Source organism: Natator depressus, chromosome 7, assembly GCF_965152275.1.
Source record: "Natator depressus isolate rNatDep1 chromosome 7, rNatDep2.hap1, whole genome shotgun sequence".
Taxonomy (NCBI): Eukaryota; Metazoa; Chordata; order Testudines; family Cheloniidae; genus Natator; species Natator depressus.
Window position 1 is genome coordinate 92,070,967 of NC_134240.1, and position 13,837 is coordinate 92,084,803.

Genomic DNA, 13,837 nt, shown 5'->3' on the forward strand with positions numbered 1-13,837 from the left:
ACGAAGAATCTTGGGAATCTACCAGGAAGATTATGTAACCAATGTGGAAGTATTGTGCCGCATGGGTCAGCAGACTGTGGACTCAAATTATACAGACACAGTTATGGCGGTCTGGTCAGGTAATTAGGCTACCCTGTGACAGAAGCACAAGGTATGTTTTAGATTGGATTCCATCTGGAGGGAAAAGGCAGCGTGGAAGACACAGAATGATCTATTATGATGATGACTGAAAAGGATTCTACCATCATGAATCCAACTTAAGATGGAGTCAAACATCTTGATCCAGACAGAGAGCAGTGGGAAAAATGGTTCACCTCATGCGACTCTCTTTAAGTTAGTTAGTTTTGGCCCAACCGCTAAGTACTGAGGGAGGCGCAACCCCATATAACTCCAGTAGAGAAGCTTCTGCAACTTCCAAGGTCTGGGGAATACTATGTCACAGAAATTGTGCTCTCATGGTTCCATACCCACTACTCCAGATTTGATGTATTCTATGCTAGTTAGATTCAGACCTTGTGCAGGTAGATTTTATTCCAAGTCAGTGGAGCTGTATTCACTAATATCAAGAATTAATTTTGACTTATTTTTAATCTCAAATTTCTCCTTCCAAAAACAAATATAAATAAATAAATAAATAAAATATTTATTTCTAAAACTATCAGAAACATTAGCAAAAAAGCTCTGAGATATGAGAAGCTGTTTTGTTTTAATTGTTCCAATTTCACTGACCAAAGCATTCAGGTACTGGATAAATAATTAAGCTTTGAGAAATATTTTCTTCATCTCTCTCATAATTTGAGATAAGAATAAAAAGAAGCAGTAGCTTATGTAGAAAGTTCTACTTATACATTTTCCTGATTTCTGTCTGTATCTTATTTGCTTTTTAGAGATCTTCATGAACATAGGAACAGGAGAATTCATTAAAGAAGATACAAGCATAACACAGGAATATTGCTCAACTCAACTGTAAACAAATCAATAACTTTGGAGATCCGACAAAAAGTCGGACAGACAAACAAGGTAAAAAAATCCTAGGTACTGAATTTTATTTCAGGCTTTCCTTTAAATACCTTCTTTAGGAAATTGAGGACAATTTCTCTACACAGTAGTGAGCTAGAACAGCTTGCTCCACACCCCAATTCTGCAAAGCACTTAAATCCCATGGAGTACTCACATGCTTAAGTACTTAAATCAGGGACCAAAAGAAAGAGTGCTCACCCTCTCCCAAATGATATGTGAAACAAAATCAGAAGTCCCTATAAACATATTTCAAATTTATTTTTTCTTCAACACTTTAAATAATTTAGAAAAAGTAAAATGAAAATATACAGGAAGTGTAAATTATACCAGGAAAATATGACTGAATAATAAATGAGCATAAATATGAAAATGTAATATGGAGTACTACAGGAGAATTACTCATACACACTGGAGAAGATTTTCAAAGTCACAAATGCCAGTTAGTTACCTTTGAAAACTTCTTCCACTTTTTCTGGATATGGATAGAGTTTAAAAAAAAAAGATGAAATTAAAACACTTTCTTTAAACAGGTAGTCACATGGCCTTTTCTCAGTCTTGATATAGTGATCTGACAATAGCAACAATATCCTTTGGAGTAGCAGTGATTCCACCACTACTCCATATGGAATGCAGCAACCACTCACATGATCTAGATACACTTGCTGTTCTTTGGTCATATTGTTTACTGAGATTCTCCCCGAATCACAGGTATTCAAAGGGAATGTTAAAATGACAGCCAACTAGTCAAACTGTAAAATCAGGAACCACCTCAAAAATGGAGAATGGATTTGATATCACTATTTACACCCCTGAGATGATTGCCCAATCACAAAATACTACATCATTTACACGTATTAGTGGCATGAAAATAAACAGGTGTCAAGACGATTAAAAGAGTAATGCTACGATTAATAAAATCAGAGTTAAATTTAAAAAAAAGTCAGTTGTAATAAGATTATACAGAATGATTTTAAATGTCATGGCAGCATATGGTTGGCAAAGTGAAGTCAAATACAAAACACTGACATTAGATGCTGGCTGAACTTGATGCCAAAGAAAAGCACTGTAATCTTCCATTCTAAAATGGCATTTTGTTAGCAATACTATGAAGAAACTCTTTTTATAAATTCCATTACCAAGTGTAGTTTCTGCTTCCAGTTCTATAGCCATGGAACTGCAGAACTCTGAACAGCATAATGTAAAAGTACTTCACAATTAATATTATTTGTTTGAGAAGTGCCATATCATTTCTACAACTTTTTAATTAGTTCATAATAATTGTGGATGAAGGCTTAGAACGATATTTAGTCAACAGAATGTAAGTTAAGACAACCATATATCAATACACAGTATGCAACTGTCATAACATAAATTATAAAGATAGTTATTTATATGTGCAGAAGTAATGTTCAAACATGATAATTTAGATGAAATATTTAGGTATTTTTTTAAAAATACTTAATACAACCCATATGTTTTCACTACAATCATTCTATATCAATCCACACCATGGAACATTATAGCATTAGTCTGAAAATTGTAAAAAAAAAATTGAAACAACAATGTCTCTGCTTTGTTTTTAGAAAGTCCATAAAAATGGATGATTTCTTTTTTTATTCTACCCTTGATTAGAAACTCCTGTGCCAGTTTTTAGACAAAATGAGTTTAAGGATGAGACAAACCCTCCTAAAAAGGAGTGTTCAATAGCAATATGTTAATTAAGTCTTCCATTCTCTATACTAGTTGGTACCAGGGGACATAATCATAAAATGCATCTTAAATGTTATTCATAATAAAAGCTTGTTTTTGCATAGTAGTTGTGGCTGTATTACATCTTATCTACAAGGTTATCGGTGTTATTTAATCACATAGTTTGACACCCTCCTCAAGAGCTTCACCAATAAATTGTGTAATAATTTTGTTAAATCAAAACATCAGTTCAGTACATGCTTACATGAAAAAAAATATGAAAAAGCTTACCTCATACCATATGGATTTCACAAGATCAGAATTTAATTCCTCACTTAAGGCTTGAATAGTTAGATGTTTTGCGATAATCCTACAATGCTTTAAATCACTCTTGTTTCTCCTCTGCTCCACATAATCCCAAGCAACAGCTCCAATATGCCCTGAAGGTAAAGTCCTAACAATTGCCCTTGTTCCAGTATAAACTGATTTTTTAACCTCCTTATCATTTTTACAAAAACGTCTGATTAATAAAGTGGAACGTTCCTTTTTGTTTCTAAAAAACTCCTCCTCCATCCCTTCTTCGCAGTTATCACTGCAATCTTCAAAATGGCTCAGAAAGGGCTTTGAGGGCATTTTTCCAGTAAAATTACCACCATAAAAGCTGTGACTTGAGCATGCCACTCTAACCTTTCGTGCTGCTCTTTCCACATATAAATACTTGTCCCTTAAAGTGTCACAGTTATCACACAACTGTTGTCCATTTTTATTGTCACAATTATTTGTCAATTCCATTAATTTACAAGTGCAGGCTGTTGAATCACTGGTGTGATCATTACCAACATTTACATGCTGTAAACAGTCACCCAAAATGAAGCTGTTGTGTAGCGTGCACAAAGCTTTTGATATATTTCTTTCACTAGCATAGTGAAAGTGAAACACTGCTACATTATCAGCATCATCTGTGCCACTTTTATTTACCGCTAAATGGTTTCTTAATGACTTCATCTCTACTGAAGGTTCATCCCTCTTCAACTGAATTTCAGCAAACATGGTCCTTTCCCGTGAAGTAGAAATTCCAGTTTCCAAGCATGTGTGTTCTTCTGCTAAAGAATCACATGATTTATGTAACTGGTTATGCGGAACACTGCTCTTGCATTTTTTCTTTATAGTGTTGCAATTCATGTTAAGAAACTCCACTGAACCAGGGATGCATGTGTTTTTCTCGCAGAAGTTTTCATTACTCCTATTATCAGTCATTCCTCCTTCATTTGCCAAAGAGAAAATTTTGGGCAGCGAGCCCTGAAGATGTTCTTCTTTAAGTCTGTGTAAGTACGAGAAAGTATGTGTCGTCTGCCTTCCTTGATTAGCAATGTGTCTTTTTATAACATTGGCGTCCAAAGCATTTTCACTATTTTCAGCTCCAGCTGACTGAGCAGGTATCACTTTACCCTGTGCCACAGACACAAGTACAGAAGCTGCCATTTCCTCAGAGGTCATTTTGACAGTTTTTAGATAATGTTCTGTTTTTCCTCACTGATAATCATACTATGATTTCAGTGTATGAAAACTGAGTGCTAAATTATCAGTGCAGACACACTGTGTAAAAACATGTTGAATCCTTTATTACTTTTAAAAGCATATGCACTACTAACTACAAAGCTTTACCAGCTGTGGATCACTGATGTGAACTACAGATTTTCTTAAAGCAGTTTTTTAACGTGATATTGCCAGTTGACAATTTTCTTTCCACTTTCAGCATTTCTGTCATACACAGGGTACTATTTGTTTCTACAGTTTGTAGAAAAAGAGCATATTTGAACATATACTCCATCACAAAGATGTATCTCACCATACAACATCCAATTTTAATTAGTTTCCTGCAAGAAAAAGACAATGTATTAAATTCCATGGTATGAAATGCATAGTCATAACAACAAGAAGAAATGGTTAGTATGTAAAAGCTGTTCATAGAATGTTAAGAGGACAGTCAACTTGATATCTAATTAATTGGAAAAAAAAAGTTGAAAACAGTTTCAGGAAGTATATCTGTCTTAGGGGACATCTACACAAGGAGCAGCAGCAAGTCTCAGAGCCTGGGTCAACTAACTTGGGCTTGCAGAGCTCATGCTACAGGGCTAAACACAGCAGTGTGGATGTCTGGGCTTGGGTTTCAGAACCTGGGCTCCAGCCCCGTAGCACAAGCCCTGCAAGCCCAAACCAGTTGACCAGGCTCTAAGACTCACTGCCACAGGCCTTTTTGTTGTATAGGCATCCCCTTAGACTCCCTCCATCAATATTTACGGTTTTACAATCACATTTTCTTATTTTAAAAAAGGTTTTTCTCTACATTATTGTATGAAAACACAAACAGGAAAATGTTACTGTAAGGGGTGAAACTGTGAAATTGAACATACATAATATGAACAAAGTGAAAATACTTGGTTTTCTATGATCTCTTTCAGAGTTATTTTAGGGGCTACTTATCACTAAAGTTGGTAAAATATTTTAAAAAAAATTTAATTATTGATGTCCTTTGAAAAATAATTGATTCTTTTAATCAAAATTAAAGAGATAGACACACACAGTAGGGAAAAAAGTTACAACACACAAGTAAAGTGGTCAAGATAATGATTGCTTATGCCTTAACAGAGGTTTTTTAAAGATTACATGACTATCCTTAATTTCCCTTAAACCTTGCCACTACGAGGGAACGCATTTCTTCTAGTCAAGTGTCTTGTGTCAAGGCTGCTATCACTGGTACAGCAAAGGAGATGGGAGATAAAAGTAAAAAGACAATTGTGCAGGGACTTGATAGCAAGGACAGAGGATTGAACTTGGTATGAAGGAGGAAAAGCCAGAGAAGAAATCTAACAGAACATGACATGGTCAGTGTGACATTGCGCTTCATATTCATTATGTAAATATGCTTATGATATGGACATGACATAACTGAGATGTACTTTATGCAAGATGACTCACGTAAGGTATCATTAAAGGTTATGATCATCATCAAAGGTCAGAGATAGTTCCCATTGTGTAGAGCTGTTTGTTTGACCCAGGTCACAGCAAAAAAGCTTTCCAGGAAGGGGGCGGGGGAGGAGATAAAAAAAGAGGGACAATGATAATATGTGGGCGTCCTCACTCTCCCTACAACAACACACCTGAAAACACCTGAGGAACAAAGACTGAACTGTGAGAAGTGATAGTCCCAGGCTAAGATCTTTAGCCTGTGTATGAAAACCTGGGAAAGCCAAGGCAACCTGTGCCTTAAGAATCTGCCAGCCTGTTTATCACTCAGGGTGAGAATTTGCTAATTTGTATCCCACCTATCTAGTGTGTCAAGCTTAGTTTACATGTTTTGTTTCATTTGCTTAGTAATCTGCTTTGCTCTGTTCGTTATCTCTTAAACCACTTAAATTTTATGAACTATAAAAGGCAGATTTTGTTTATTATTAAACCCAGTTTATGCAATTTCTAACAGAGGGGCAAGAAGTTGTGCATCTCTCTTCACACTGAGGAAGAGGGCAAATTTTAAGAGCTTGTGCTGTACAGATATTTCTATACAGTGCAAGACAGTATTACTTTGAGTTTGTCTCCCAAAAGGGGTGGGGGCACGTGAGTGCTGGGGTAGCCCTCTCACAGAGAGCTGACTTTAGTCTGTCTGCAGCGGGGTTAGGCCCTACCTCTGTGTGTGTGCTGCAAGAGGCCAGAGAGCCTAATTCAGCAAAGCAGGGAGAGGGAACCCAGGCTGGTTGAGGAGGGGCTCAGCTAAACCCCAGTACATCAGGTGTCATCCCGGACAGGAGAGGGGGGTCCAACCCGTCATAGTCAGAACAACAAGCATTTTAGTATGTACATTTTATACAGACTGGAAGGGTTAATGTGGGTATCAAAGAGGAGGTAGTCAAAAGGGGAAATCATGAGAGCCTGGATGAGAGTTTTTGCAGTAGGGACTGAAAGAAAATGTGTGAGGTGGGGAGTACCCTGAGCTGAGGAAGGGGATCCCAGGTCACTTGCCTCTGCCCAAGTCCCAACCCTTTCTCCTGGAGGGAGGGCAAGAGTTAAACACTTGGAACAAGTACTATATTAAGCAATAAAATACTTATCTTGGTGAGGCAATGCCAGGAGTAAACCCAGGTAAGGATCTCTAGCACAGGTTAAACACTTTCTCCTTGGTGCGACATATATCATACAAATTACAGCCCTCCCATGCTTAGCTAGACAAGCACATGCTCTCTGTTCTGAATCAACTCAAACCCCCTTGCTTCCACAAAACATATCTAAAAATATGGCCTTTCCTATCCAACCACAATACAGCTAAAACACCTACTACTGTAATATCTTTCTCTCTGGGTTTGACAAATGCAAACTTGCACACTCGTATCAACTCAGAATGTTGCTGCAAAGACCATTTTCCTAGTCAGTCTCTGACCACATCTCCACTCTTTGCATCCCCCTTCTCTATCATGCCAAACATAAGCTACTGGTCTTCACTTTAAACCCCTCCCAACTTATTACTATCTTATCTATCATCTCCCATTCACCACTGCGATGTCAACTCTCACTGTGATCACCCCATTAAGCCACACTCTATCCCCATTTATTACATTTTCAAACAAGCTCTTTACTTCTTTCTGCCATGCTGGCCCTCATGTTTGGAAGGAACTCCACATAAACATCCACAAAACTAACACCTTTAAATCCACGAGTAGGACTCCTAGGTATTATAATACAAATAATTAACAACAAGCCTGAGCTCCAGGGAGGTTGGTGGTCTTTGTCAACAATGAGAAAGAATTGGGAGGGTTTGTTAGGAAAAATAAGGAGTTAACTTTTGACAATGCTGAATTTGAGCGGCAATCCAGTAGATATCAGAATGACAGGCTAAGATGTGGAACTGAATGGATGAAAAAAAATTCAGGAGCAAACAAATTAAAGTCTCATCAGCATAGAGATATTAACTAAAGCCATGTGGAGCATATAAGATCACCTAAAGCAGGGGTGCTCAACCTATGATCCACCAGGGCATTTCCTAAGGACGGCAGCGTGCTTCAACACAATATACTAACAGCTGATTCATTAAAGTTTTGTCATCATGTTTACATGATTTTAATTTACACAAGTGTGTAAAAAGACAATACTGTACCTAGAAACAATCTAAATACATACCAAACAAGTGGAACTTAAAATATAAATCAATACAGGGGACTTTAAATCTTTGGCCCACACAAGGTTGTGCTTAGGTTTATGTATCCCTCCTATGTAATAAGGCTGGGCACCACTGATCTAAAGAAATGACAAAAGGAAATAAAAGGGCCAAAGGATAGATTCCTGTGGAATCGCTATGGCAAGTGGAACAGAGGATAACGACCAGACAAAAGAGACACTTAAGGAATGGCCAGAGAGATAGAATTAGAACCGAGAGAGGCCAGTCCAGAGGGTAAGGCATTTAAAAAAAAAAAAAAAAAAAAAGGAATTATGATCTAGTGTCCAAGGCAACAGACTAGAAGCCCTGTTATTTAGCAAGGAAAAGATTGCTTGTTAGAACCCCTGGCTTCTTTGCCTTTTTTTTTTTTTAAAAAATTCTAAAATCAACAGCTGTTTCTCGTCAACCTAACTAATAAAACTAATTACTTTTTAAAATTACCACGTGCAGTTACAGCATTTTAATAAAAGCAAGCTATGTGCTCATTTAATTCTGAAAATCTGCTTACACACTTGACCAATTTTATTATCATTAGAGAATCTTCCCCAAATGAAATATTTTAAATAAAAACTAGTTACTTCTACTTCGATCACCTCCCTAAATTTTAGCCAGTTGGGGAATGAATGGATCAGAAAAAGCACACTTCAACGCCCAAAACGCTGCGGGGGGGGGAGGGAAGGTCCCTCAGCAATAATGTTACACCCCACACCTCTGCCCTCAAGGTGGATTGATTTAAACCACACCATTTTAATCATGATCTAATTCAGCAAGGGGGAAACTGATTTAAAAATCAGTTTTAATCTGGTTTTACCTTGGTATTTACTTATTTACCAAAAGAAAGGTTGAACCTCATTCATTGGTAACCACTAAAACATGTTGATTTGCAACTAAATATAGGCCTTTACACTAAATTTGGCACTTGTTTTTGCTAACTAGGAGGATGTGTATAGCTATACACATCTATTTCAGCTATTATACAGCTTATGTTATATTTATTCAGATTCTTAATGTTTACATTTTTTATCTTAGAAAACAGGGAATTATACACAAAACATTTTAATATTTTTTAAAAATGAAACAACCTTAAATGTGCTAGATACATAAGAAAAGAAAACAAAGTTTATCAGAACGTTTTGCTTTTAAAACTAACTGATTTACTAAACAAAGGAAGACTTGTAATTAGTGAATCAAACTGATTGTTTCTGGTCACCATGTCCTTCCAGATTTTAGAATTAGTAGGTCTCATTTTCTCATACCTAGTTTTTATTCATAGATTACAAGTGGACAACAAGCTTTCCTTTTTCAACTCCTAATCTTTTTCTTAACTCTGAATGAACTAGTCATTCAATTGAGCTAATTGACTAAACTGAAATTTATAAAAATAAATATTCTCTCTCCACATGCCACAGAGGTTACTGTTATCAAAAGGTGTTTTAAACAACTCTAATGCAAGGTGCCGACCCGGTGACTTCCACCAGTTCAGTGATTGAAGTTCTTCAAAACCTGGCAAACAAACATGTATTTTTAATTAATTTAAATGTTAATAAATGGTACATTGAGGCCTTAACATAAGTGGTTATATTTTCAAATTTTAATTTTAAAGAGGTTTAAAAAAATTAATCTGTATTCAATTTAAATTAAAATCAGATTTTTTTTTTTAAGTAACTGATTTTTATCTACCCTGACCCATCTTCCTAAACAAACATGAAAACTTTTATTTGCAACTTTCCCACATCACACTCAGGGAAAATGCCCACAGGAGTTTCCACTGAACCTTTCTGCATTAATCTCTATAGATTACTACTCTGTGCCTTCAAATCCAACCCTCCCACTGGTGTTGTTTCTGGTCAAGCACAGGCAAGGAGCCACTGGCATGGGGATCCGCAGTCCCACTTTCATGAACTGCCAAACCCCCATTTTAAGGGATGATGCAGCTAAAATCCCTCAGATTCAAGTTAATAGACTTTTCTACTTGCATTTTGGCCTTCTTGTGGCTTTTAATGTGGAGGACATGATTGGCTTATTATTTTAAACACCCTGTGTTTAAAATCAAAGTATAGGGGGAAAAAACCATCTTTTTAGTTTTGCTTTCTCTAGATACCTTGTTTATATTCTTCCATCTCCTGTTCCGTACTGCACTAGATCTCTTCCAATATAAGAATGACGGTTTAGAGATCAATATATATATATATATATATATATATATATGAATTACTAATATCCTTCTATTTTTGGAGGATTTCTTTCATCTATCAAAACACTACAGACTACGGATTCACCTTTCCTGTCTGTGCAAGAAAATTCCAGCCAAACCTAAAAAAAGTAACCTACTGTACCATATTCATAAATATATTCCCTGTAATGCTGCTAAACCGGAAATAAAGAGAAAATGCTATGAACGGTCACTGAGAATAATGTATTTATTGCTTCAGTAACTGATTCTTTCAAAGCAACTAATTTATTTAAGGCAGAAAAGCCTTACAACATTGGTATACAACTTAATTTTACAGCATTCACTGAAGACCATAAAACTGATCAGTAGATGGTAATTTACACCATTCAAAATGTAAAAACATTGACGTTAACATAGTACCTGTGTACCAGTGTACGTAAGACGCTTTTAAAATAAAATAATATTTTGAAACAGTCTGTAAGCCTGTGGGCATTTTCAATGGTAAACATTTCTCTGGCTAGGTTATATATTGTAGTTAATCCATGCCCACCTAGTTTGGCACTTTGTCCCCCTCTGGTGGTTGCTAGCTCTAGAGATTGATGAGCCTGCTACAGCCCTACCTAAAAGCTGGGATTTTTTAGCTTAAGCAGTGGAGACTCATGCATTAAGATCCATAGGTCCCAGGTTAGATGCCCACTGCTGACGACGCACAAAGGGACATGGGCATTACATGTAGCTTCTGAAGCCACAGACACATGGGGGAATGCTTCACAGGCTGCAGCTGTCCAAGGGCATTATGTCTGACGAGCACAGAGTTGGATAAAATGTCTCCAGGGATACCAGGGGAGCACAATGAGGCAGCAATCGCTAAACCCTTTAAAAAAGTATAACGTGCATTCCTCCACCTAGTGTTTATGGAAAACAAGCACCAGGATGCTAGTTATCACCTCTGCAGAGATATGCAGAAAAGGGGGACTTCCCAGGCCCTTCCTATTTGCATACTTGCACATGAGCAGTCAAAAATGGTGAGTATAGAAACCTTAATATATATACACACAGCAAATATGCAAACATTTAAATTATCCCAATTAATCTTATTTTGCCAAAAAGCACTCAAAACATTTTTATAATTAATTTTGAATATAAAAGCACATGGGCCAACCTACAAAAGCCTGCACCTTGGTTATAGTCTCACCTGGACATTTTCTAAAGCCACTAAATAGCTAATGAAATACATTAATAACTACACTGGTATATTTGTGACATCATTTAAGCCTCAAATGAAATATGCTCCCTCTATCAATACAGAAAAGTAAAAATGTGGAAAACTAGATCCAAAGGTGAATCACCCTGGATCGAAAAGTCAGCCAACAAAAATAAAGTGAATAATTGAGAGAGATAACCTGGCAACATTTCAGCACTCACATTCACAAAATGTTTCAAGTTGTAAAACATATGACACTGAAACCAATTTAACAAAGTAAATATTTCATATATATTCACTTACGGCTTAATTACTTGTACAGTGTTTTAAGATTTAAAGTGCCAGCTAGTACTGACTGTTATTTGGTAACTTCATGTTTAAATTAAAAAAAAAAATTCTAGAAATAGGTTAAAAAAGAGGCTAGGTAAAAATAGGTTTACACCCCTATCAACCTAAGAAAATTCCACAAAAGGTGAGATGGGGTCCAGTCTGAATTGTTTATTCAAAACTCCCACTGAAGCCAGTTGGAGTTTTGCTTGGGTAAGACATCAGTACGGACTTCAGCATTGGATGTGTTTTCCATATTAAAGAAAGGCACCTGGAGGAGTGGATGGTTCACAGGATTTGTGATGAGATACAGAGCTTTTCACCTCTAGACTAGCAAGAAAAAGCTGAAACTACAGACCTTTTCCTAATAATAAAGTTATGGAATGACCCTGGCAATGTGCTCCTGGAAGTAAAATATGTAGATTTAATTCCCCATATGAAAAAGGCCCCAGAAATAAGAAGCAAGTTCCATCACCTGGCAATGTCACCACCACCAGGACACCAACAGTGAAAAAGAAATGGTGGGCCTCCTAAGAATCAATGAAAACTAACATAATCCCTTTTAACAGTTGAAGACAAATTATATATTTGGCATAAAATATAACAGTAATGCAGATGTATCATCAGACTGTTTCAATAACAAAATCTCAAAGAATTAAAATGGTTATGCAACTTGTCATAAATTAGGCTAGACAGTTATTTGTAATGGCTATAACAGAATAGAATGAAAATTTAAAATCAACTATTAGATGTTCCAATAATGTGCCAAATGCTGCAGCCCCCTGTAGCCCTTCTCCTCACCATAACTAATCTTGGGGAGCTAAGGATTGAAATCCCCCTGTGCCAGACAGGTCCCCATTTGCTCCCCCACATCCATGCCTTTTTCCATCAGTAAGAGTACAATACTAGAGGAGAACCTGAAACAATCTCTCACAAACCCAGTAGTCAACGGAAGTTGTTGGTTTCTTTCTAGATCTGAGTTGCAATCATTTGGACCCAGATTTCTAAAGGTATTTAGGTGTTGCTGTGCTTAGTGCTGCAATGCCTGTTTTTGGAGCCTAAATCGCATTTTCAAAAGTGATTTAGGCCTTCCAGAGCTAAATCCCAACGGTGCAGCAAGGTCTAAACACCCTTAAAAATCTGCATTTTAAGTCAAAGACCCTTTTTTGTTCAACAGTTGCCTTGAACTTCATGCTCAAAGTGACAACTTCCAATTGATAGTGTAATACTGAATTTTGCCATATTGTTTGTTTCATCTAACTAGATACAAGGTCCTTCTACCATCCACCATCTCAGTCAAATCCACCAAAATTACTAATCTCCCTCTCCATTCTCTATGGATGTCATGAATAGCAGACCCAGGAAAATGCACGTGCCAACAGCAGTTTGGCTGACCAAACATTTTTCACTATTGCACACCTTTTCCCAGTTGCTGAAAGAACTGGCAGTGTTGACTTCATTTAAATAAATCCAGTTGTGAAATTTCAACTTCTCACACAACTGAGTAAAGATCATTGGATGTACTGTTAATTCCCTTGGATTTAAACTGGTGAAGACAACCAGTCCAACTTCATATCAAGATGTCCAGGTAAGTGAGACTTGATTTTTTTCAGATGCCTCTCCACGCAAAAAGGAAGAGAGCTTCAAAGGGGTTTTACTGTACATTTTCCCTGATTTTTCATAATGAAATCATGACAAAAAACTGTATTGCAATATATATTATAATGTACATTGTAGACAGTCCTCCCTTTCACCGGATACTGTCATTTCAATATAGCTAGGAAAACTGCCCTGGTCTGAAGATTTATGGGACATGCTAATTACATTGCCGTACTCTTAACCTTCCAATCACCACTGCAATCTTGACTAACAGGATCATCAACAGTGTTCAAAGATTTTGCAGAATCTAGATGTCTCCCTTTGCTTCACTGGAATTACCAACATAATGTAGCACTACCCGGACTTTAGTTGACAAATGAATTTGTGCAATGCAGGCTCATGGATCCTTCTTCCATTCCAACTGCATCAAACTTTGCAGTGAGCATTTGAATTTTGACAGAGACACCAGATCTACACATGCCAGCATAAATCCTAATGCTTTTTTACATTGCATCATAATCTCCATTCTCAGACTGCAGATGTGCTTATGCTTTATCTCACCCAAATCTTCTTTTCCGAGGATCAAACGGAGTTCCTAAAAATACTCTAGACTTCTAAA

General features: G+C 36.8%; 1 protein-coding gene across 1 annotated transcript in view; it reads right to left on the minus strand.

Annotated features, from left to right (window-relative positions):
- Window positions 1-13,837, minus strand: part of PLCE1 (phospholipase C epsilon 1) — a 326,950-nt gene that overhangs the window by 292,175 nt on the left and 20,938 nt on the right. The window contains exon 2 of the mRNA XM_074959062.1: window positions 3,001-4,586. Within this exon, the coding sequence (XP_074815163.1) occupies window positions 3,001-4,206 (1,206 nt within the window). The 5' untranslated portion in view covers window positions 4,207-4,586. The remainder of the gene's footprint in view (window positions 1-3,000; window positions 4,587-13,837) is intronic.